At 35.6% G+C, this 23816-nt stretch overlaps 2 protein-coding genes across 4 annotated transcripts; one reads left to right on the forward strand and one right to left on the reverse strand.

Moving 5' to 3' along the window:
• The first annotated feature begins 8115 nt into the window (after positions 1 to 8115).
• LOC131625994 (uncharacterized protein At5g41620-like) lies at positions 8116 to 10525 on the forward strand. Its single transcript, XM_058896823.1, has 3 exons — positions 8116 to 8621; positions 8718 to 8822; positions 9116 to 10525. The coding sequence occupies exons 1-3, from the start codon at positions 8127 to 8129 to the stop codon at positions 10436 to 10438; spliced, it is 1923 nt and encodes a 640-aa protein (XP_058752806.1). The 5' UTR covers positions 8116 to 8126; the 3' UTR covers positions 10439 to 10525.
• On the reverse strand, positions 8377 to 15886 carry LOC131625996 (bifunctional nitrilase/nitrile hydratase NIT4B). 3 transcript variants are annotated; one of them, XM_058896825.1, is made up of 6 exons: positions 15685 to 15886; positions 15378 to 15557; positions 14230 to 14523; positions 13480 to 13761; positions 12093 to 12259; positions 8377 to 8515 (listed from the first exon to the last, which is right to left on the reverse strand). In XM_058896825.1, exons 1-5 carry the CDS (start codon positions 15827 to 15829, stop codon positions 12108 to 12110), a joined length of 1053 nt encoding a protein of 350 aa, XP_058752808.1. In that variant the 5' UTR covers positions 15830 to 15886; the 3' UTR covers positions 8377 to 8515; positions 12093 to 12107. The 3 variants fall into 3 exon arrangements, with proteins under 3 accessions (XP_058752808.1, XP_058752809.1, XP_058752807.1); XM_058896826.1 differs by lacking the exon at positions 8377 to 8515 and adding an exon at positions 10266 to 10283; XM_058896824.1 differs by lacking the exon at positions 8377 to 8515 and having other exon boundaries at positions 11798 to 12259.
• Positions 15887 to 23816: the final 7930 nt, after the last annotated feature.

The raw sequence follows: 23816 nt of genomic DNA on the forward strand, positions 1-23816 counted from the left end.
GGGAATAATTCCTCTTTGGGTGGATGTGTCCTATTATTTGGATTCTAAGGTTTTTACCAAGATGTTTCACCGGGAATAATTCATCTTGGGGGTTTGAACTACAGATCTCTAATTAGGAAAGAGCCTTCACCGGGAAGACATTCTCAATCCTAGGTCATATTCCTATAATATATATATAGTTTAACTGTCCTAAGGTTTATACTCAAACGTAGTTCTAAACTAATATATGCACAGTTTATATTTGGCAGTAATTTAAATAAAGACTGTAAATTGAAAGCTTGTAAAGCCTAACCTGGATGGAGTGGAGGCCATTGAAGAAGTATGTACAGAGCCTTACCAGTAATTGATGGATAACAGTTGAATATATAGGATTAAACAGTTAATGGTTTTTGAAAACAGAAGAAGTGAAGATGGACAAAGGTCACATGGGTATCTGAAGAGTTTCACCGGGAATAATGCCCTTCAAATACCAGAAGAATGTTTTGAAAACAGAAAGAAGATTTTGAAAATACAGTTTTGAAAACAAGCTAAGAAGAGAAGGTTTTTGGGACTTACACTCTATTAGAGGCCCAGTACTTTACAGTACTGGTGTAAAAACAATTGAAAATGATTTTGAATGATACAAGGTTTTGTTGTTTGAAAACCCTAATCATTTGATTTATTTGGAGATTGAAAACAGTTTTGAGAATTGACAAAAGTCAACTTAATCAAAGTAAAAAATAAAGATTTTTTACTTAATTAAGACCTAAACAATTAGGGTTTTATCATAAACTTTATTTATAAAATGATTTAGGTTAAAACAAAGTGAAAATATGTATTAAAGTATTTAAGAAAACACCTAAAACATACTATTTTAAACCTAATTAAAATTCAAGAAATACATAATATTTTTATGATTTTTTTGATTATTCACAAAATAGGTATATTAAATGATAAGTGTGTGAAAAATGAAGTGAAAATAAATTAATTTGATAGGTTAAATAAATATGTGAAGTTTGTGAGAAAATGAAAGAAATTGTGTGTTAAAAAAATAGTTTTGGCCCTTGGAGGGTTTGAACCCACGCCCTCTAGGCCACACACTCAAAACAAACACCACTGAGCCAACACGCGTGTGGTGATAGTGACTTGCCTTCATTTGGTTATGTTTCAAAACAAGTTGCAAATCCTTGAAAAATAAAAGAATCAAAAAAGTCTGGGGCGAGGGGGATTCGAACCCCAGACTTGACGCATGATGATACTAAGGGCGTTTGGGAGGCCACTAGGGCAAGTTTGTTCAGTCGTTAAGGGAATGCCTATCATTAAAAATAAAACAAACTTTGCTCAGAGATTTGAAAAATGGCGCCACCCTCCATCTTCGTCTTCAACCTCAAGCTCCATCAATTCAAATTTCTAAACTCTCTCAACTCTCAACCATTTGCAATGATGTAAACATGAAACTTGCTCTAAATTCACTCACGATTCTAAATATGTAACTAACATGAATTAATATTAACTACATCTAACTAATTTACCAGAAATCGTGAAGAACCCTAAAATTTCAAAATCAAATTAAATGACTATACTGTAAGATAAATGGATGATGATAGAGGGTTTTCAATCCTCTGATGATGCTGAACAAGATAGAATCGAGCTATTTCACAAAGAGTACTTAAATTAGAGAAGTGAGGTTCAGGAACTTACCTCTGAAAATGGAGGTCGTGAGGATGATTGAGAGCACCTGGGCTTGAATGAATGATCTCAATAGCTTCCCTGAGACCCAATGATGCTAACTGAATGCTTGTTGGAGCTTGAATCCTCCTGAATTGCTCTATGGTCCTCCCTCGATTTCAGCTTCAAGTGAACATGGAGGGTGTTGATTCTTGAGTTACAGATGAGCTGCAGCCATCTGGTTAGCTTCACTATGACCTGAGGAATGTGCCTGGATGATTGGCTTGGCTCAGAACCTCCTGAATTACTCCATGGACCTCCAACTGCAAATGCTCCAAAGTGAGAGCAACAATGGTGTTCCTCCACTTACAGAAGTGATCCAGGTGCTTGGATCACCTCAAATGACCTCCCTTGAGATGTTAGAATGCTTACTTTCCAAAGATGAGCTCTGGTTTGAAGAAAACGATTCTTCTTGCCAAAGAACTTTGAAAAACAATAAGCATGAGAAGAGAAAGAGAAAGCAAGGAATTGAGTTGCTTTGGTGTGGTTTCTGAATGAGAATGAGGCCTCTATTTATAGGGAATTGGTTCAGAGTAATTGATCATAGTAAGCTTGCTTAATGAGGTGAGTTTGGTTTCTTAGCCATGAAGAAAGTTTGAAAATATCCCAAATGCAATGATGCATTTTCGGGCTAGCTTCCCCAACCATTGATCTTGCATGATCTTAGGGAACATTTCTGATTCAGAGGAGAGTTCTAATTGGCTTAGAGCAAGATTCCTTGATGATTCACCATTTGCCATAAATTCAAAAATGCAATCATTACATAATCACATGCCTTTGTTTTTGGGAATCTTCTCTAATCCTTATGCAATGATGAATTTGAATGTATGGCATGTCTTCAGATGTATTAGAGGTCGTGTAGCATCATTTAGTGAAGCAAAATGCACAAAATTGCAAAGTTTCAAATTGTACATGACCTATAATTTCACTTCATGAGGCCAACTTTGAACAAGCATAACTCCTAGCTCAAATTGAATTTGGAGAAGGTTGAACACAATTTGGAAAGCCCTAAACATCTACTTCAAATCATTAGTTTATGTCTTCTTCAGAATCATTTGGGAAATTTGTGAAAAATGAGCCCAAAGTTGGATGAAAACTAGGTTAAAACACTTAGAAAAATTTCTAAGTGTTTATGACCTAAACTTCAAAATTTCCAAAACTTCATAAATGGTTGATCTTTTGAAAAAAGTTCCTTTGTAAGATGTTGTTTTATTTTGCAAGATCTACAACTTTCATGTTGGAAGTTTTTTGAGTTGTGTAGGTGAAATTTTGAGTTCTCACCATGCTTTCAAAAACCCTAATTCCCGACTTTTCGCTCCTTGATGAATTTCTTTGAATTTCTTTGGTCAAATGACTTTGACATCCATATATTGATGATATTGATCTTTGAAAGTCATTTTTTGACCAAAAACCTTAAAAGTCAATGATGATCCTTCACAGTTGACTTTTTCCTGACAAAGTGAATTTTTGGGCTTTTGTGTAGAAACAAGATCTTTTCCTCAAATGAATGATGTAAATGGATTATATTGAGGTAGTAGAGATTCTTGAATCATGTCTTGAGTTTTGGATTCATGCCCTGATTAAAAGTCAACTATCTTGGTGAATTAGGTCAAAACCCTAATTTGTCGACCATGTGAAAATAATGACTGTAGACTTTGAATTGAAGTGTGATGTCCAGTAGATCTTGTAATATGAGTTATTTGAAGATGATTGATGTCTTTGAATGGTTCCCTGAGGCTTTTTAGGGTTTCCCAAAAGTGATCTCTGATTTTAGTCCTTGATAGGCTCAAAACCCTAGTCTGGTGACCTGAGTAAACCTGTACTCATATGACTGGATGTCTAATCAATCATAGATGAGAAAAGTGAAGTCTTTGAGCCTCATGACTGTATTAGGGACTAATCCTTGTATTGAATGATCTTTTGCCTGAGCTTTCTTGTCTTTGAGCATCCTCGATTGGATACCAGATGGAGAAGTGACTGCTCTGGGAACTTGTCTTGACCTGATGAAAAATCCTGAAGATATGTCATCTCAGGGGGGTCAAAAATTAGGGTATGACACCGTGGACTTGTGGTTATTAACTCCACAAATCTTATAATACACCAACAACGATGCAACATCATTTTCATTTATTTTATTAATCTTTTGGGGAAAAAACATCAATATTTGAAGATACGATCCAATTTTAAAAATTATGGTGAAGACTATGACTGAAAATGAGTCAAGTCGAGTTGAACTCGTCTCAGTTCGGCTCGACTCATTAAGAAATTGTTCAACTCAAAACTCGATTTGGGTTCAACTCGAACTTCTTTTTAAGCTCAAACTCACCTCGTTATAAGTTAATGAACAACTTGTTTCAACTCGTTAGGTTCATCTCGCCTGTTTTACGAACTTAAAATTATTTTCATAAAAAGAATTATTTATATAATGATTTTATTTTTTATTTTCTTCGAGAACATTATTTATATGATGTTAATTTTATTTGTATAATTATGTTTAGAAATATTTTGCTCACTTGAGAATATAAATGATCAATTAAAACTAGTAGTTTAAAAGAAAATGTAGGACAAAGATTTGGAGTAAATATTTTAACCTACTCCTAAAGCCAATATAACCCTTCTCATACATAATCGAGTTGACTCATGAACCTAACAAGTCAAACTATGAATAGTTCAAGTTCAACTAATTTATTTAACGAACTTAGTTTTTTTTTTGCTCATATTCAGCTCATTTGGTTCATAAACATAATTCAACAATTTAATTATCGAATCAAATTCCAAACTATATTCGAGTTGGTTCGGTTTATTACTAGCCCTAGTGAGGAGACACAATGAGCAACTCCTTAGAATATTTCATAACTTTGTAGAGATACATAACTCTTCTAAGAAAAAGTTGTGATTTGGTTCTTCATATGCGTAGTTTTGCTCAACAGGAAGTTCTTGGATAGAAATGCTTAGGACAAGTTCGGTTCGTTATGTCTAGAGTAGTGTATTAATGCTTTGGTTGTATCCCTTAACAACGCTAAAAACTTGACACCAACTGAAAGTGCACAACTATATTAAGATCGATTTCACAAGACTTTACTGAGTTTATATTTTACTTAGTATGACGATTATTTGAACAATTAAAATTAATAATTATATGGTTTATAACAATAATGATAAAAATTTGGGAAAAAATTGGAATAACCAAGTTTTTCGAATTAATTACTCAAATAATCATGTTTTCTATTTATTTACCTAAATAGTAGTGATTTTACCGGTGATCAGAAAGTGTAAGGGACTGGCAATCTGTCCGTAGGCTTGAACGATTAATGGAGGAAGGGAGTGTACATGCAGACACTTTGATGCTTAAGTCAGTTCAGGTGAAGAGGTAGGTGATAAAGGGTTTAGAAGTGAATACCCAACCTTCCTGCAGAGGAGAGTATTCATAATGAGCCCCCAGGGTTTAGCCAATAGTCTCCGTTATGGGCGAAGGGTTCCGATCCATAATGGATGACTAATAGGATTCCCACATAAAAGTAGAGATGAGCAGCTCATGCTCATCTTCCACGGTCAACTACCCCGCAATCCCCGGATCATGGATGGACTTTCCCGTTACGAAAGGCAAGACGGCTTCACCAATCACGCAAAGCGTGGGGGTGCATTTATTCTCGGATGGCGAGTACGTGGGAAATGTGTTGGTGGCTCAGCTTAGTATCACTTTTTTTTTGTTAATTTTTAATATTTTTTAAGAAAAAAAGAAATACACATAGGAGCCACACTGTATGGCTCCTTTTTAGAAAAATTGAACATAGGAGCCACATGGGGTAGCGCCTAGCTTTTCACTTGTACATAGGCTCCGCCTGGGATGACGTGTACATAGAAAAAAGGATACATATGAGCCATATGGGATGGCGCCTACACTATAATCAGTTTCCAAACATGGTCATTTGGGTAAATAAATGGAAAACATGATTATTTGGGTAATTAATTCGAAAAACTTGATTATTTCAGCAAAAAATTCAAAACTTTGAGATATTGATTTTTCACGATTATAGATCAAATATTAGTACTGCCCTCTTATTATTATTATTTTTTGTTGGGAAGAAGTATTGATCTCTTATTATCACATGTAAAAGTTCGTTAAAAATTGGACAATAATTATTGTAACTAAAATTTTTGTTTCATAAAATGTACTCTCTCGGTCTCGAATATAAGCAATAAAAAAATTCAATGGTGTTAAATATAAGCAAAAGTCATCGATAATTATTATATTCAATGTCATTATTCTAAATATAACTCTAATTTTTTTTACATTTCTATGTTTTTAACGATTTTCAAAACAAAAAGTATGGATAAGATTAAAAAGAGTGTAAGACTTGCATGCATTTAAAAAAAAATCTTAAAGGATGAGTTTTTTTTTTTAAAATTACTTATATATAAGACCGGAAGTATTTTGACTACAAGTCTCCCAATTTTTCAAGTGAATATGTTGTCAAAGTCTATTAAACTCAAGCGCCCTCTTTTATCATACAAAGAAAATTTAACGAGGGATTAAATAAATGAATAAACACTTATGATTTTGTAGTGCATTTTCACAATGTACTAACACTACTTAGAAAAATATGGGGTGTCATAAGCTACAATGTGTATAATTGATTCTATAACTAAATTTTTTATATTAAAGTAATAGTTACTCATTCACATATTTCCAAAATCCTAACCACACTAGAATCTTGAGTTCATGTTCTCTACAAAACTTTCCGTTAGTTCACAATTTTCCTTTAATCATTTTTTTTTGTAATCACCCTTTAATCATTTAGTTCACGCACTAATGAAATTTACAAAAACAAATATGAATATTATTCATTATAAATAAAAACAAAAAAACTTCTACAAAATTGGTTGGCATTTAAGAAGTAATGAAGGAGCATAGACCTATTTTCCTTTCCCTACAAAAAGCTTTCTAGAGTTCCGTCCTTGCGGGAGTATATTTGAAGAGATACAATGGATCCGAATCTTAGGCAATATCAATATAGCAAGCAGTAATGTTAGCAATAAAAGCAGGTTGGCCCATGGACGAAGATAAACCAATGTTATTAATGCAATAGCCGTGCATGTTGCCGCATATACATCCAGACATAACGGCCAAATGTCCTTATGAAACCACACCGTATGTTCCCATTTTAAATGAAGGAATATTAATTACAACAAGCAAAATAAACCATTGTGGGGCCCCTCATGCAACAGGTACTGTTAATGTCTTAATGACCATTTGATTTGCTATAACACATAATATTGTGCCGTTTCTTAGGGCCCCACAAGGTGTTCTTCTCTACTATTCTTTATATGTACAATGTGTTTCAAAGAATCCAATAATCTCTTTGCTTTCTTTGGATCCAAGGAATTAGATGCAGCGGAGCGAAACGATATTCTATTGCTTGGATCATTTAAAATTGAATAGAGCAGCGGAATAGAGTGAAACGAATTAAATTCTATTTCATTATTTATTGCCATATTCGGAATGAACAACTTATTTTGTACTGTTCTAGAAATTTTATACAATAGAATTGTATTTTGATTTCGTTCCACTCTATTCCATTTCATTTGATTCCACTTCGTTTCATTATGCTCCGCTCATTTCATGATATCCAGACATAACTTGAGTCATGTATAAGGCATATGTGACTGTGTGATTAATAATTCCAACCGAGTCTCTAAGTTTGCCAGTAGAGCGGCCTGATCGTATGGATCTCTTCTCAATCTCCTTGTTTTCCTACCCATCAAATAATGAAAAATCATCCATACATATAATATGGCACATGAAAATGATTAGTCTTTATGCTACAAATTAATCATGCTGGAATTATATAAAAAATGTTATGATTGAACTTAATATTATAAAAATAAATTTTGTCTTAGGACTAATGACAAGAAAAAAACGCTGTTATAGTTGAATTAATGACAGATTTGAGGAACATTCCAGGTGAGATGAAGAATAAGAAAATAATTAAGAGCAATATATAAAATATTATTATAGCAGAGTGGATATGAATCAAATGCAATACAGAGAATGAAGTCAATAATATACTGATATAACTATTCATACACACTCACAGCACATGCTATTAGCATGGAAGAACATTTCTTACAACATTGAAAAAACACATGCATGTCCCTCATTCAATACACATGCCCCTCACGTGTCTGCCACGTCATCTCTTTCCGTCTTTTTAAGAGACTTTTCCTACAAATCCAAATAACCATTAAACTAAAAACAGTTTACACCCTTCACCTTCACAAGATTTCCCTTACTTTACACATGTAGTGACTTCTACTATCACCTTGTTCTCATGAACTTTTTGCAACTATCACTGTTATTAACCATAGTCTTCATGTGAATCAAACAAGTTCCAGAAGAGAACACAGTTTTCATCACCATGTCCTCTTGTCATAATAATAATAATAATCAAACCAACAACATTAAAGGAGGTGTAAAAGACAACAAAATCAGGAAGAGAAACTGTTCTTCCTCCTCTTCTTCATCATTGGCAAGAAAATACAGATTCAAGAGGGCTATTTTGGTTGGAAAGAAAGGAGGGACAACCACACCAGTTCCACTGTGGAAGACTAGTGCTACTAGTTCTCCTTCTATGGATACTACTACTACTGAACAGGTTTTTCATTCTTCTGCTTCAGGGTTACCTTTCAAAGATAAAGAGAAAGAGGTTTCTGTTTCAGCTAGAAAACTTGCTGCTACTTTGTGGGAAATGAATGATTTGATTCCTTCAAGGGTCAAAAAGAAGTTTGAGGTTGACCAAATGAGAACCTGCAAGGAAACAAGTATGAAAAGCAGAGAAAAAGCTGTGAGCTTGTCTAGATCAGGTTTGTTAAGGTCACAAATGTCAGATCCATGCAACAGTCCTACTACAGAGGTAAATTGCTATAAAAAAATGTTATTTTATGAGTGATGGGTTATTGGGTCTGGTTTGAAGCTATGTGTTTATATTTTTGTTGTTTTGATTATGCAGAGAATGAAAGGATTTGAAAGTGATGGTTACAGAAGAACAGTGTCAGGATTATCTCATCCACATCGTTCTGGTGTGGATGCCCATATCAGTTCCAGTTCAATTGAGGTACAGTTTTATAGCTATGAAGCACAAACACCGAAAATACAACACCGATACTGACGTGTTGATGTCGGTAATAATTTGAAAAATGAATAAATTAAATTTAATCACAAGTGTCGGTGTCGGTTTCAGACACCGATATTGACACATCCTTTTTTAGAGGTGTCGGTGCTACAAAGGTTTATAGTAAGTAAATTTGTCATACTAAATAGAAAGAGATGATTTTTTGACATCAAAATTTTGATGTCAAAAATACATTATTTGTGTATTTTTTGAACTATTTAGAACATGAATTGCAGGAGAATTGCTACAAAAATAAGGATGGAGTTAAAAGCCGTCTAAAGGAAGCTAGAAGTAGTCTATCGACATCGAAGAAGATTCTTAAGGTTTTAAATCAAATGTGTCATCGAGAGAAGCAATCATCGACAATGGCCCTTGTCTTGGCCCTCGGAAGTGAGCTTGAGCGCGTTTGTGGCCAGGTTGATAAACTGATCCAAGAAGAACGCTCAAACTCAAATCAGTACGACGCTGAGTACATGATGAAGCGTTTTGCAGAAGAAAAAGCTGCATGGAAGACGAGAGAAAGAGAGAAGGTTCATGATGCCATTAAAAATGTATCTGAAGAGCTTAAGGTGGAGAAGAAGTTGAGAACGCAAACTGAAAGGTTGAATAAGAAGATTGCCATTGAAATGGCTAGTGTTAAAGCTTCACACTTGGAAGTATGCAAAGAGCTCGAGAGGGAGAAACGTGCGAAAGAGATTCTCGAGCAAGTTTGCGATGAACTAGCTAGAGGTATTGGGGAAGACAGAGCGCATGTGGAAGAACTGAAAAAGGAGTCGGTTAAAGTTCTAGAAGAGGTGGAAAAGGAGAGGGAAATGCTTCAGTTAGCAGATATTTTGCGTGAGGAGAGAGTCCAGATGAAGCTTTCGGAAGCTAAATATCAATTCGAGGAGAAAAATGATTTCCTAGAAAAGCTGAGAAACGAGCTCGAGGACTTTATGAGAATTAGAGATGAAGAAAATGGAGATGTTTCTCCCGAGAGTACAAAATTCAATGACCTTGAGACTTATTTCAATACCATTTGTCAGGGAATTCGAAATGCGGATAAACTGCACGATTCGGATGAGGAAGGCAGTGATCTTGTTTCGATTGAATTAAACATGAATAATGACAGTAGAGGCTATGACTGGAGTTACACAAACGAAAAGGATGCTCAAAATGACTCGAAAAGAGTTTCAACTGACAAAGAGAGCACAGGGAGGAAATCCTTTTCTGAGAGAATTCAATGGGGAAGTATTTGCTTCAATAAGAGAAATTCCAGCTTTAAGAAAAGGGATTTGGATATAAATATTCAAGAAGGTTGCGATCATTCTGATCCCGACACTTCAAATGAATTTCTCTCTCGAGCTCGGATACAAGACGATAAGGAAGGAACTCCAAGCAATAGGTCTATTTCAGGCGCCAATCCTGTTCAAAGAAAGGATCAACAGTTAATTTTGCAGTGTACTAATGAAGAAGCTGAAGAAAATATTCTTCTTGCATTTGAGGGTGGCAATTTGAAGCAAGAAGCTGAAGTGAAAAAACCAAGATGTTACTTAAAGAGTTTTGATAGTGATAGTTAGCAACTTATTATCATTGATAGCTCCTATTATTTTTATTTTTGTTCCAAATTGTAAATGATGTCTTTCATGTATTGAATATGTTCACAACTTATCATTGTTAATATGCTACGAAGCATGGATACCGACTCTAACGCGTTGATACCGGTACTAATTTGGAAAAATAAATAAATCAAACGTAATTATAAGTGTTGGTGTCGGTTTCGGACACCAATGCACCTTTTTTCAGAGGTGTCGGTGCTATAATATGTGACATTGTGATATTTGTTAAAGCTATATGCAAGAAACAGGTAAATGTTTAACAAGTTGTTTGATCCACCTGTATGAAAATTGTTGGCTAGCCACTAACATGTGATTTCCTTAATAATTCCAAAAGAAAAAAATAATGGAGCATTTTGGGTTCCATACAAATGAAATAAGAACAAATGAGTCTGCTACTAAATTATGGGGACTCAATTATATTTGAGAATGTATGGTTGTGACTTAAATGCAGCAAGTATTGATTGTGACAGCCTGTGAAATATAACATTATTATTGGACAGTTCCAATTACAACTATTCGAAAATTTGAATTCTGTAATCTTATGTTGCCTCTGCTTGGATCTTGGATCAACCATCGTTGAAGTGGGCCATTCTGAGATGGTGTTACAAGAACTTTTATAGGTGGACCCTACACCTATTTAACATAGCCCCTATTTCCATATTTACCCTTCCACTTGTATTTTTTAAAAGAGAAAATAGACTTAAAAGAATATAAGTAACAGTAACCTATTGAGAGTGTTTCTACATTCTAGCATATTTTTATGTTTATACATAATTGAAATACTAATTGTTAAGAGTCACAGATCGAATCAAATATGGCTTGAAAATATGTTTATATGTGGAGGAAATTTCAACTTACAAGTCGATTTTATACGGTTGAGTTAGGCCCGAACATAAGTCTATTCAAAATCCATTGGGCCACTCCTATCTATCATGTTTCCCCTATCAGGACCACCCATCATTTATATTAACGCAACAAGTCCAGCCCAAATTCTAAGACTAACCTTCTCTTTATATGTTCAATTCAACTTCATATAGTGAAAAATACATGATTTGTGAAAATATAAAAGGATATTTTTACCTGTTAGAATACTACTTTAATCCGTTGGGTTACCCATTATACAGTTTAAACATAGGTTTTTCTATGTTCTGATTGCATCTTTGGTTTTCTTATTGGGTAAATCCAACAAAGGTAATCCTCTAAAATTGTTCAAAGTGGTTTGAAACCTTTCCAACAGAATAACTTTACTCAATTGTGTGATTATTGTTATAGGATGTTGTGACTTGAAATAAGCAAGCTTAATAAATCAGTAAAACGTAGTTGGTAGAAACGAGAATCACTTCAATTGCTTTGTATTATGTGAAAGCTTACAACGTGTTTGAATAAACATGCAGATTACAAACATAATTTGAGCATTTATCACTTTTTTATATGAAAACTGTGATTATCTTTTTAAATGCTTCCTTCTGTAGTAGAATTTTCCAATTATTCAAAGACATTTTAATAAGTTCAACTGAACCAACATATGTGCAAGAGCTTATTTTATTAGATAAGCCTAAACCGAGTAGGCTAAAACGATGACAAATTCATAACTGGCGGTTCAGGAGTTGCTGACCGTGAAAGGAAGAAACTACTTGGTCTTCTCTTCAGTTTTTGTTGATGTCGAGGCAAAAGTAACTGGATTTGTTGGATGGTCCTTGACAATCAAGCTGAGCACTTCAGGTCTTGCATAGTGTCCAACAACATCAAAATCAAACTTAGCTCTTGCTATTTCCCCGAGATCTGCACATAAGTTTCAAATGTCAGGGCGTAGCATTCAACTCATAAAGGCAAACTCTCATGTCAATGATACTACGGAAAAGTATGACATTAAAAGCAATTCTTCATGATAGAACTCAAGAGAGCCCAAGAGACATGTCAATAAAACTACCTATGATTAATCGTTGTTCGGAAAATAAACAACACATTGAGATTCTTTAGCTTAGCTGGGCTATTTTCATATATTAGCCATTTTTATATGGTATCGAAGATGAACGTATATTTCCAACTATGAAGTTTCATTTGGTTGGTTCCTAATAGTTCAAGTGTAATTATCTTCTTTATAATGTTTAATCCAACTGAACTTCAAAATATTGAAAGAAAGAACGGAGGCTTAAAATACTTCATACAATTTTTTGCATTTTTCATAAAAATTTTCTAACATATTTCAACCAACTAAATTAGATGAAAACTGGATCAAATAAGCTAGAGTCTTGAAGTTAGTAGTGTCATAATAACAGATTTAAATATAGAAGAGTGTAAGTAATACAATAATAATCTAGGTAAAAAATTTGTGGGGTCATACTAATGCAATTCCATCCATCCTAATAAGATGACAAACCTAATACACTTGAATCCAAAATTCCTATTACTCATACTAACCCGCTAGTCTAGAACATAGTCATCAAATCATATTTCTGATCGTGAATTGGAAGAACGTTTTTCCAATTGTGAATCAAATCTTATTATGAGTCGTAAAATAAGTTGCTAATAAAGTATGTTACTTTTAAGTAAAAAAACAAGTAACATAACAAGATTATAAGTTGATATTTCATATATGAAGCTCAAAATGATTCAAGAGTCAAGTCATATATCAAACACCAAAAGAAAAGTTGCTGGTTATACAAAGTTGACAAAAATTGAGGTTGGCTACACTAAAGATTCGTCATAGTGAATTGGGATTTCATCGTAATGAATTGAGATTCAAGATAAGAATCATGCACAGATAGATACACACTAGCGATTTGTATCAATTGATTTCAATTTAGTATCAAATCAAGATACAACTTGCATGTATTGTAAGATAAAGATACCGGTAACCATGTCTGGCACAATGTACCAGAAATGTGCTGGGTAACAATCAATGCTTACTCGCAGCTGGACATGCATTAAAAGAAAGCAATACTCTCTGCAACGAAGTACAAACAACTAGTGTAAATATCAACCATGGACGACAGACATACCTAGGTCTGCTGTTATCAGCGCCTCACCCTCATAATTTGGTCCAGCCAAAACAGCCCCTGATGGTGATATAATGACACTACCTCCAGCACATACAACAGAATCGGGTGTGAGGTCATCTTCTAAACCTTCAAAAACATGCTCTGGAGCAGGAGGATAATCCTTCCTCCTACAGAACTGGTTTGCAGATAAAACAAAACATCCACCTTCATGTGCAATATGGGCCATCGATGCTTGCCATAAGTCCCTGGAATCAGCAGTTGGTGCACAATATATTTCCACACCTGTTAAAACCAAATACCATCGATTTAGCTATGTAAACAAACAGCTTCATTACCGGCATATGCAATATCTAATGCCGCTGCTAAGGGGAGTTTATCCAAATCGACCATGTTTGGTTAAAACATCTTAATTAAGCTCTTATAGCATAAGTGCTAACCATTTAAGTGTGTGGATAAACTATTTATGTCAAAAAATAAAATCAAACAAAATCAAACTGTTTTCTTAAGCTATCCTGAAGAGCTTATGGTATTTGGATAGAAACATTTAATGGAAATGCCATAAGTTGTTTCCATAAGCTCTGCCTCTACCTACCAAATAGTGTCACATGTACTATAGTAGTAGATAAACTCAATCCAAAAAGGCCCCGAATACTATACAATTTTTTTGTTTATCAAAAGAACTATACAATGTTGGTCATTCAAAATAGCATGTAAATGGAAGACAAAAAAATCAAAGGCAAAATTCCTAACCTTTAGCATACATTGCTGTTCTTAATAGTGGCATCTTATTCTCCCAACAAATGGCAGCACCTATTTTTCCAATTGGAGTTTCAAACACTGGAATGGTTGATCCATCTCCAAAACCCCATATAACCCGTTCGATTGCTGTTGGCATGATTTTTCTGTGCTTTCCTAAGTAATGACCATGAGAATCAAAGAAGAGGACAGTACAATAAAGTGTGTAGCCATCCCTCTCTATCACACCGATCACTAAATGTACTTTATACTTTTCTGCCATTGCTGCCAATCTATCCACCTCAGGACCTACAGCAATAATTACAATATTTGTTACTAGAATGTGTATGCGGACAGCAGCTCGGATCTGTTAAAATCATCAATGTGTGAACATTTTAACGTTGAAATTTTTATACAAAAAAAAAAAGCCATCCTGGGATTTCCCCCCTCCAATTTGAAGGTGACATCAGATTGATTCTTTGTTACAAAGGAAAAATCAATAAAGGTCAAAAGATTAATAGAGAAGTTTCATTAATAAAATGGAATTATTTAAAGATACAAACTCATTCATAAAATGTGAGCCTCAGTTTGTACTCATACCAGCAGACTAACAACTAGTCTAAGTAAAATTCTTGGACTAAATCAAGAAATGTCAGCAGACTAACGACTAGAATAAGTAAACAAATGTATACAGTCAAACTGATCAAATTTCTTCATATTTCTCACAGCCAATATGCAGCAACGGGAGTTGATGCGTAAAACAAAACTTTAACAATAAATGAGAGGTCTTAACTTTGATAAAATGTACCAATACAACAACAACAACCAAATCTTATCATATTAAGTGGGGTCGACTACATGGATCAATTTCCACCATAATATTCTATCTAGTACCATACTTCTATCCAAATCGTTAATCTTGAGATCTTTCTTAATAACTTCTGTTATAGTTTTTCTAGGTCTTCCTCTATCTCTTGTTGTTTTACTTCTCTCCCTCTGATCTACTCTCTTTCCCACATAATCCTACAAAACTTCTCTCCACATATCCAAACCACCTAAGTCTATTTTCCACCATCTAAAAACAACACAAATATACAAATGCATAGCTACAAATTAAATAACTCCTAAGGTAGTGATTTCTTTGATCTAAACTAAGCTCTTACCAGGAACATCAATGGCCGCTAAACGATACTTCCTGAACTCTTCTCTACCCTTGGCTGTGCGGTTACCAATAGTAACACCAAAACTAGAACCACGCGGATAGCCACCAATAAAAGCTTCTGGAAACACAACAAGCTGGGACCCATAGCTAGCTGCTTCAGCCAGCAATCTCTCAGCCTTATCTGCAACCAAAATATTCAGAAATCAGAAAACAATTCAACATCGAAACGAGAAAGGGTTTCAGATTATAATCATTTCTGAAAGAAAAGGATGGTGATTGGATGAATTAGAGATGGGGAGTAAGAGGACCTAAAGTGGCGGGAGTGTCGTAGAAGACGGTGGAGGCCTGAACAACAGTGGCTCGAACGGTGAGTTCATTGAAATCGGAACCCATGTCGACCTCGGCGATGATTGGTTCTTCATTGATGGTTGGAGTGTTTGTTACCAGTGCCATTTCTTTCTTTTCTTCCGAGAGAGTCAAGTGTTTTCTCAGTCTCTACTCTTTAGTTTTTTTTTTTTTAATTTTAATTAAAGGTGTGCAATATATGTGGATAAGATTAATAATTAAAAAAAAATACACAATAAAAGAGGGAGACAAGAAATCGAAAACCCTCTTACATTAACAGAATCGATAATAAATTTGACCAAAACGTTTATGAGCAAAGTCGAACTTGACTGAGTCTGGGATAGCGTTCCACCAATGATCACCTTGAATAGATAATTTTAAGTTGGTCAACTTATTCGCATAGTGATTGCCTTTTCTGAATATGTGGGAGATCGTGAACGTCATGTTGGAAGCTAATTGAATACAGTTTAACCACATATTCCTTAAGTTCCAAGGAACCATAAGGGGGTTTGAAAAAGCTTGACAGACCAATTTAGAGTCTGTTTCTAACTAGAGAAAAGTCCACCCCATTTGAACGGAGATTTCGATAACTTTCATAGCACCAATGAGCTCAGCATTAAATGCATAAGAAATACTTGCGTTACTAATAAAGCAACCAAGGAACCTAGACTCATGATTCCTGAAATACCACCACTCGCAGCAGAACACGGAACTCCCAACGCAGCTTCATTGTTGTTACATTTAATCCTAGGGATTGTGGGGGGAGTCCAAAACACTTACATGATTTTAGGAGCTTCTAGAGGACAAATAATCACATTAAATGCTTTTAAGATTCGAAAATTTTCCATTGAGACCAAAGAAGTGCACTTAGAAAAATTTCTAGAGATTGACACAAGTGATAAAATATTGTTGATTACAGACCTCCAATGAGGTGTCCTGTTATCATATCTGGCTTGGTTTCTACTTTGCCATATGTTGTTGACTGCAAATATAATAGCAGCTAAAATGACCACCTTAACCTGAGCCGACCAGGATCTGCGGATAGAATTCAGAATATTGAAGACATTGTCACAATTGAGATGAAAGTTAAGAGTATTGCTAAGCCAGGTCCAAATATGTTGCGCATATGGACATTCACAAAAAATATGCACCACTGTTTCAGTTTGAGCTTTGCACAAACTACTCATAGAAGCAATTGTAATTCCTTTCCTTATTATAATATCATTAGTAGCTACTTTATTGTGCGGAAATTTCCAAATAAGAACGGACTTGGATGACGGTATTGCTATGTTCCATATATCCTTAGCCCAAATAATAGTTTGACCTGGAGTGTTTAAGAATTTGTAGGCTTCTTTCATAGACAGATCTCCATTAGAAGTATGTATCTATCTGAGCATATCAGGTCCAGCGTCTAGAGGAATATCCATATCTTTGACAATTTTTGGAATTTAGGGAAATAAAGTCAGGAGCTCTGCTGGGAAAGACCAGGAACTGTTGCAAATGAAATCGGATACCTTGGCTTACAAGTTATCTCTGATTATGGGAGGAACTTATAAGGTTTCTACAATTGTGGTACCAATCCAATCATCATTCCAGAAGTTAATCTTTTGACCATTGCCTAGCTGCCAACTGCTATTGGAATTGACCAATCCAACATAATGCTTCAAGCCACTCCATATACTAGAAAAGATATGATAGTTGATCATGCCCTTGCTTCTAACTACCCTACTTCTGAGAAAGGAAGCCCACTGCAGATTAGAGTGAAACATATCCCAAGTGAGTTTGAGGGTTGCAGCCTCATTGATTGATCTAATTGATCTAATGCCAAACCTTTTTCATCAAATGGTTTACAAACTTTATGCCACGCCAATGCGACGATCTTTCTAGTTTGAATATCTCCACTCCAAATAAAGCTTCTTAACCAAAGATTAATATTTTAAAGAAGTTCCACTGGCCAAGAATAAACCATAAAGTTATAACACTTCTAACCAGCTAAACTCTACCATCCATGGAGAGGAGAGAAGAAAAGCTTTCCATGTTGAGAGTTTAGTTTTGATTCTGTCACCTATTGGATGGAGCAAAGCTGATTTAGGTTTTCCTTTAAAAATAGGTATTCCTAAATAGATGAAGGGCAAGGATCCAATTGAGAAACCAAGCAAAGGGGCGAGAGCATAAATCCTTTGTTGAGATATAACACCTGCATAGATTGTGGATTTGGTAGGTTTTTTACTTGACCTTATATGGTTGCATAATTAGTGAAGAGGTTCATTAAAGAATGGATGTTAGATATCTTGCTTTTACAAAAAAAATCCTCACATCATCAGCATAGAGAATGTGAGACGGGACAAAGGTGCCTCTAGGACCTTTAATCAGATTCAAGTTACCACTTGTGACCAACTTATCAATTGACCTGCTAAGCACCTCTTCAGCTAAGCCTTCAAAGAAGTAAAGGGGTCCCCTTTCCTCACCCCTCTTTGACATTCAAAGAAGCCTTCTGGTTTGCCATTTATGGAAATAGGTAACCTAGCAGATTTTAATATTGCCTCAATCCAACCACATAATTTATCATTGAAACCAAAAGTTCTCAATACTTTTAAAAGGAAATTCCACTCAATAATGTTAGAATAAGATTTGGTTATGCATCCAATCCTTAAGTTTTGATGATAACAATACATATATTTTACATGTAAATAATTTTGTTTCTAATAAGTTTCTTAGGTGTGCAGAATAGAAATTCTAATTTATTCAGGATTGTTGTCAGAAGAGTTGTTATACCGCAAAATTTGCCCGCATCTTTTTCAGAGAGAAGGCAACAGACTTCTGTCTAAAAATTGGGAGTTTCATATAATCTTGGATTTTATTTCATAAATATCCTGATTTTATGAATACTCAGTTTTTTAGAATGTTTTTGTACGGTATTTTGGTTCGCTGTTGAATTTATTCTTACACAAACGCCAAATACTGTTTATCACTTCACACATTGTTTATTTGAGATTTATTTTCAGACAAATAATACTGACGCAATTGGTACATGTGAATACAAGATTACACTCAAAGATGTTTTTGATTCATGGCAAACTCAAATAAGCATTCAAACAACAAAACGGAAGCAGAAAACTTAAAGAAAAGCAAGCATTGATCACTCATAGGTCAACCCATTATATTTATATGTTTAAAGGTTGACTCAACACAAGCAAAACAAGAAGAATGCAGAAAAGCAGCATTTAGGTCGACCTACCATCAACCCAGGTCGACCTAAAATGGAGAAAAATTCATATACTCCTGCTAGGTCGACCCACACATCATTTAGGTCGACCTAAATTGATGAATTCTACATACCAGCCTGTTAGGTCGACCTACACATCAACTAGGTCGACCTAATCTGTGAAAATGTCCCCAGAATGCATCAGAAGAGGATTCTGGTCGACCTACTCCTTCAACAGGTCGACCTAACTGGGAGCAAAATTCTGCAAGCTCTGTTAGGTCGACCTAAGCACTACAAGTGGTCGACCTAATTGATCAAGAAAGTTCAAAAATCAGTTTTTCTTGGTTCTAACTGTTATGCAATCATATATATTGTGCAAGGGTAATTATTCAAGTAACACCAACGACTGAAAGATACACAAACGCTTCTCATCTTCGTTCTTCATCATCTCCAACACAATTACACATAATCATTCTTGCGTTGCGGGTTAGTGATGAGTTCGATAACGTCCATGGAACGGAATTGAAGATTCCTAGTGGGTGAAGGTTTGTGGGGTTTGTTGGTGAATAAAATCTGCGGGTTTTGTCCTCCACGACGGGTGGTTCTTGGGGGTTTTTATCAAGAGGCGTTCATTGAGGATTCGGCTGAGTGTAACGATTGAGGAACGGGGAGTTCAAGGAATCAAGACACTGCAGAAGGGAATCAAAGTGAAGCTCTTGGATAACCTTGATCTGGCTCAAGATTAAGGGGGAAGAAGATTCAAAGGATCGACATAATTGGTTTATCGTTTATCGCTTTGTTATCTTCTTTGTATATACTACTTTCAACATTAATGAAAGATTACCCAATTTCAATTTGGAATTGGGGGCAGACGTAGTCGTAGCGAGGACGATCGACGAACTGCCTAAACAAATATCGTGTTCTTGTCGCTTTTACTTTTTCATTTACATTCTGTTCATAATTGGTATAGTTGCTAAATTGATCAATGATTCAAGTGTTAAAATTGTGAATTAAAAGTTCTGCATAAACATCACAATTCACCACATCTTGAATTAGCATCAATTTGAATATTGTCACCAAGTGTTTGTCTATTTGCTTAATTCACCTTACTGCATTGTAAATCAAAGTTTGTCAATCTAGAAGTTAATTGATATTCAGTTGTGACACGTATTGATTCGATAGCATATCTCCTTATCCGGAATTTCGAATATCTTGTGGTTTTGTAACACATATAACCCTTTGCAATAGCGGTCCGGAATAGACGCAAGTCGATTCAGAACCGCTTTCGCTATAGTCTGTAAAAATCCCGGAAAAACTGTGTTGGATCTATTCACCCCCCTCTAGATCCTTAGGCCAGCGTCTAACAAGTGGCATCAAGAGCTCTGGTTTATTCCGTGCTACGTGAAACACTTATTGGAAAGATGGCTTCCGGACCTAAAGGGGCTCATAATAGAGCTCCAGTTCTCAACGGCGAAAACTACGGCTATTGGAAGGATTGTATGTGTGTCCATATCAATGCAATTGATAGGAACATCTGGACAGCTATTGTCAATGGTCCATTCTAGATCACCATGACAAATGCAGCTGGTGCAGTTGTTCCAAAACCAGAAGATACTTGGAATGCTGAAGATGAAAAGAAATATGCATACGACTGGAAAGCGAGAAACATTCTAATCTCAGCTCTAGGAGTTGATGAATACTATCGCGTTTCCCATTGTAGATCAGCTAAAGCTATGTGGGACACATTGCAAGTTGCCCACGAGGGAACGGATGATGTCAAACTAGCTAGGATCAATACGCTAACTCAAGAGTTCGAACTTTTCCACATGGAAGATGGTGAATCCATCGAAAACATGCAGAAAATATTCGTTCATCTGAAAAATCGATTAAATTCTCTTGATAGACCTGTTTCCAATGCAGTTGCTACTAACAAAATCTTAAGATGTTTGAACAGGGAATGGCAACCCAAAGTTACAGCAATTAAGGAAGCAAATGATCTCAACACTTTAGACATTACCACTCTTTTTGGTAAACTAGAGGAACATGAACAGCATCTTAAATGCCTTGACATGCATGAGAAGAGGACAAAGAAAGAAAAGAACATGGAGAAAGAGGTAGAGAAGAAGTCAATAGCTCTAAAAGCTTCGAGCTCGAAGACCTCAAAACGAGAGCCAAAGGATAGTGACACAAGTGATGACGAAGACTCCGATGATGAGGAAATGGGACTGTTTGTGCGAAGATACAACAAATATCTAAAGAAAAATGGAGCAAAACATTCCGACAAAGGCTTGATCAACTATAGAAAGCAATCAAACATGTTCAAACAAGATGACGACAACAAAGGAAAGATCAAAGGTCTTTGCTTCAATTGTGGGAAAGCCGGTCACTACAAACCGGATTGTCCATATCTTAAGAAAGAAAAGGAGAAGAACCAAAGCCAAGGTCATAACAAATCTAAAAGAGCTTACATAGCATGGGAAAGTGATTCATCTAGTGAAAGCTCATCAAGCGATGAAGAAGAATCAGCAAACCTATGTTTCATGGCTCATCAAAACAAGAAAAAGAAAGCTGTAAGTCATCTTAAACCTGAACTCGTAGATAAGGTATCTCATTCTCAACTAAAACTTGCGTTTGAAGAATTACATAGAGATGCAATTAAAGCTTTCAAACTTTTGGCCTCAAATAAGAAAATATTTTCATATCTTGAATCAAAAGTTGAGAAAACCGAAAAGGATATGGAAGCTTTAAAACAATCTATGCTAGACATTCAAAAGGACAAAGTTGAAATAGATCCTACATCATGGTTTGGTTGTGAGACATGTCACATTTGGCGAAAAGAAGTAAGAGATCTAAAAGCCAAGTTAGACAAGGCTCTACAACCAAAAGTGACTTTTGCGGTTGATCCAAATAAGTTCAAAAGATCGTATACTCCTTTATATAGTAAATACACTTTTGTACCAAAAGTATCAACTAGCAAAACTCCATATTCTCATCATATTACCTGTCATTATTGTTGCAAAAAGGGACATACCATTGAAAAATGCAAATTTAGGAGAATTTTAGTTCCTAAAGGAGTATTTCAATGGTTGCCTAAGTGCAACAAATTGTGTACTCACCATCCAGGACCCAATGAAGATTGGGGACCTTCCACTCTAAATTAATTTTGCAGGAAAAGTGTCTTGACATCGCCGAAAGGTGGTGGTTCCTTGACAGCTGGTGCTCAAGACACATAAAGGAAGACATACCACTATTGGTATGTCACCTATAAAGACAGACTGAAGAACCATACTTGGCAAAGGAGATGTAGGTGACCTGGCCATCACAAATGTATAAGATACATCACAAATACAAGTTAACCCGAAAAACACAAAAGACTCGTTACTCGATGTGCAATTGGCAAATTGCATCACAAGAAGTTTTAAACCTATTCTAAGCAGAATAATGTTTGGGACCCTGTCCCGCATCCAGGAGAACATCAAGTAATCAAGACTAGATGAGTTTTTCGCAAAATCAAGCAATCAGTTATGAAACATTCTATTAAGGCAAAGCAACATCAAATCTAGGAGTGTGGCACACTGACAAGAGGATTCCACACAATGATGACAAAACACCTACATATTGAGAAAGCGGTAACATGCCTATTGTTCACTTCCAAAAATTCTATTGATACTATAATATGCTATCAATTAACATGCTTACAGTGACTTCATGTGTTCTTACCTACTCTTCTCAATTACATGTGTATATGTGTTCATCATTTTCATTCATAACATACAATGTTTGAGCATTCAAGAAAATGACAAAGCAAAAATACATCATATAGAAACATTTCTAAGGCATTTTCATCATTTAAGGGAACTTAGGTCGACCTACTCTGTATTTGAGTCGACCTACAGAAGAATTTTCTTTACAGAAACTAAAAAGGTCCAGTTGCGTCGACCTACTCCTAATTTAGGTCGACCTAAATTGGTCATTTTTCATGTTACTTCTGTTAGGTCGACCCAACCACACTTTAGGTCGACCTACTGCGTTAAGTTTTCCAAATTTGGGCCTGTTAGGTCGACCCGACCCACTCTCATTCATTCAAAACATTCCATCTTTTCATCCCCTCTCATTCTCTTCATTTTTGGTACGGCTAACCCTAACTCCTCAAACTCAAATCTGTTCAAAATCATCCTTCTCATACAAAATCATCAACAACTATGCCTCCAAAATCAAGAAAGGGAAAGGAAGTTGCATCTGGATCATCCTCACAACCGGTAAGTGCTGTAGCCCTTGTTCACCCTGATTGTAGAGATAATTTTGAAAAATGGCAAATGAAAAGGAAGGTAGTGAAGCAGTATATTTTCAACCAACATGTTGCTAAAAATATGCATATTCCTGAAGTTGTGAGTCTTATTGAGCATCAAAATGTTCATCCCCTTTTGGAATGTGCCACACCATACTGTGAGAACACTGTTAGGGCATTCTATGCAGGGTTCACAAGAGAGGCAGGTTGTAATTTTAGGTTAAAGATGGGGTCAAGATCTCATATCGTTGACAAACGTGCTTGGATTAGTATCTTTGGTCTCAACATTGTAGGCGATGAATTACGTATAGAAGACGGGCACGTACCGGGAATCTATGATCATGTGGCCTACATGAAGTCTATCCTCAAAGATCCTTCCGTCTTTGACAAACCTAATGAAACAATAACAGCCGGTCACCTGAAGAGAGATCCTAGGCTTCTAAATTGGGTCATCTCAAGAGTCATTCGACCACGAGCAGGTGGATTTTCCAGAATTGAAAGGAATGAAATTGTGTTGATGTACTTGATCCAAAACAGAACACGTGTGCACTGGCCACACTTTCTAACTGCTAAGTTTGAGGAAGTAAAGCAGAAGACTACTG

The sequence above is a fragment of the Vicia villosa genome, unplaced genomic scaffold (genome assembly GCF_029867415.1).
Source record: "Vicia villosa cultivar HV-30 ecotype Madison, WI unplaced genomic scaffold, Vvil1.0 ctg.000253F_1_1, whole genome shotgun sequence".
In the NCBI taxonomy this organism is placed as follows: Eukaryota; Viridiplantae; Streptophyta; class Magnoliopsida; order Fabales; family Fabaceae; genus Vicia; species Vicia villosa.

Coding starts and splice junctions, on each gene's coding strand:
- LOC131625994 (XM_058896823.1), top strand. CDS start 8,127: ATGTCCTCTTGTCATAATAATAATAATAATCAAACCAACAACATTAAA. Junction 8,622..8,717: donor GCAACAGTCCTACTACAGAG/GTAAATTGCTAT, acceptor TTGATTATGCAG/AGAATGAAAGGATTTGAAAG. Junction 8,823..9,115: donor TCAGTTCCAGTTCAATTGAG/GTACAGTTTTAT, acceptor CATGAATTGCAG/GAGAATTGCTACAAAAATAA.
- LOC131625996 (XM_058896825.1), bottom strand. CDS start 15,829: ATGGCACTGGTAACAAACACTCCAACCATCAATGAAGAACCAATCATC. Junction 15,558..15,684: donor CGACACTCCCGCCACTTTAG/GTCCTCTTACTC, acceptor TTTTGGTTGCAG/ATAAGGCTGAGAGATTGCTG. Junction 12,260..13,479: donor GCTGATAACAGCAGACCTAG/GTATGTCTGTCG, acceptor ACTTATGTGCAG/ATCTCGGGGAAATAGCAAGA.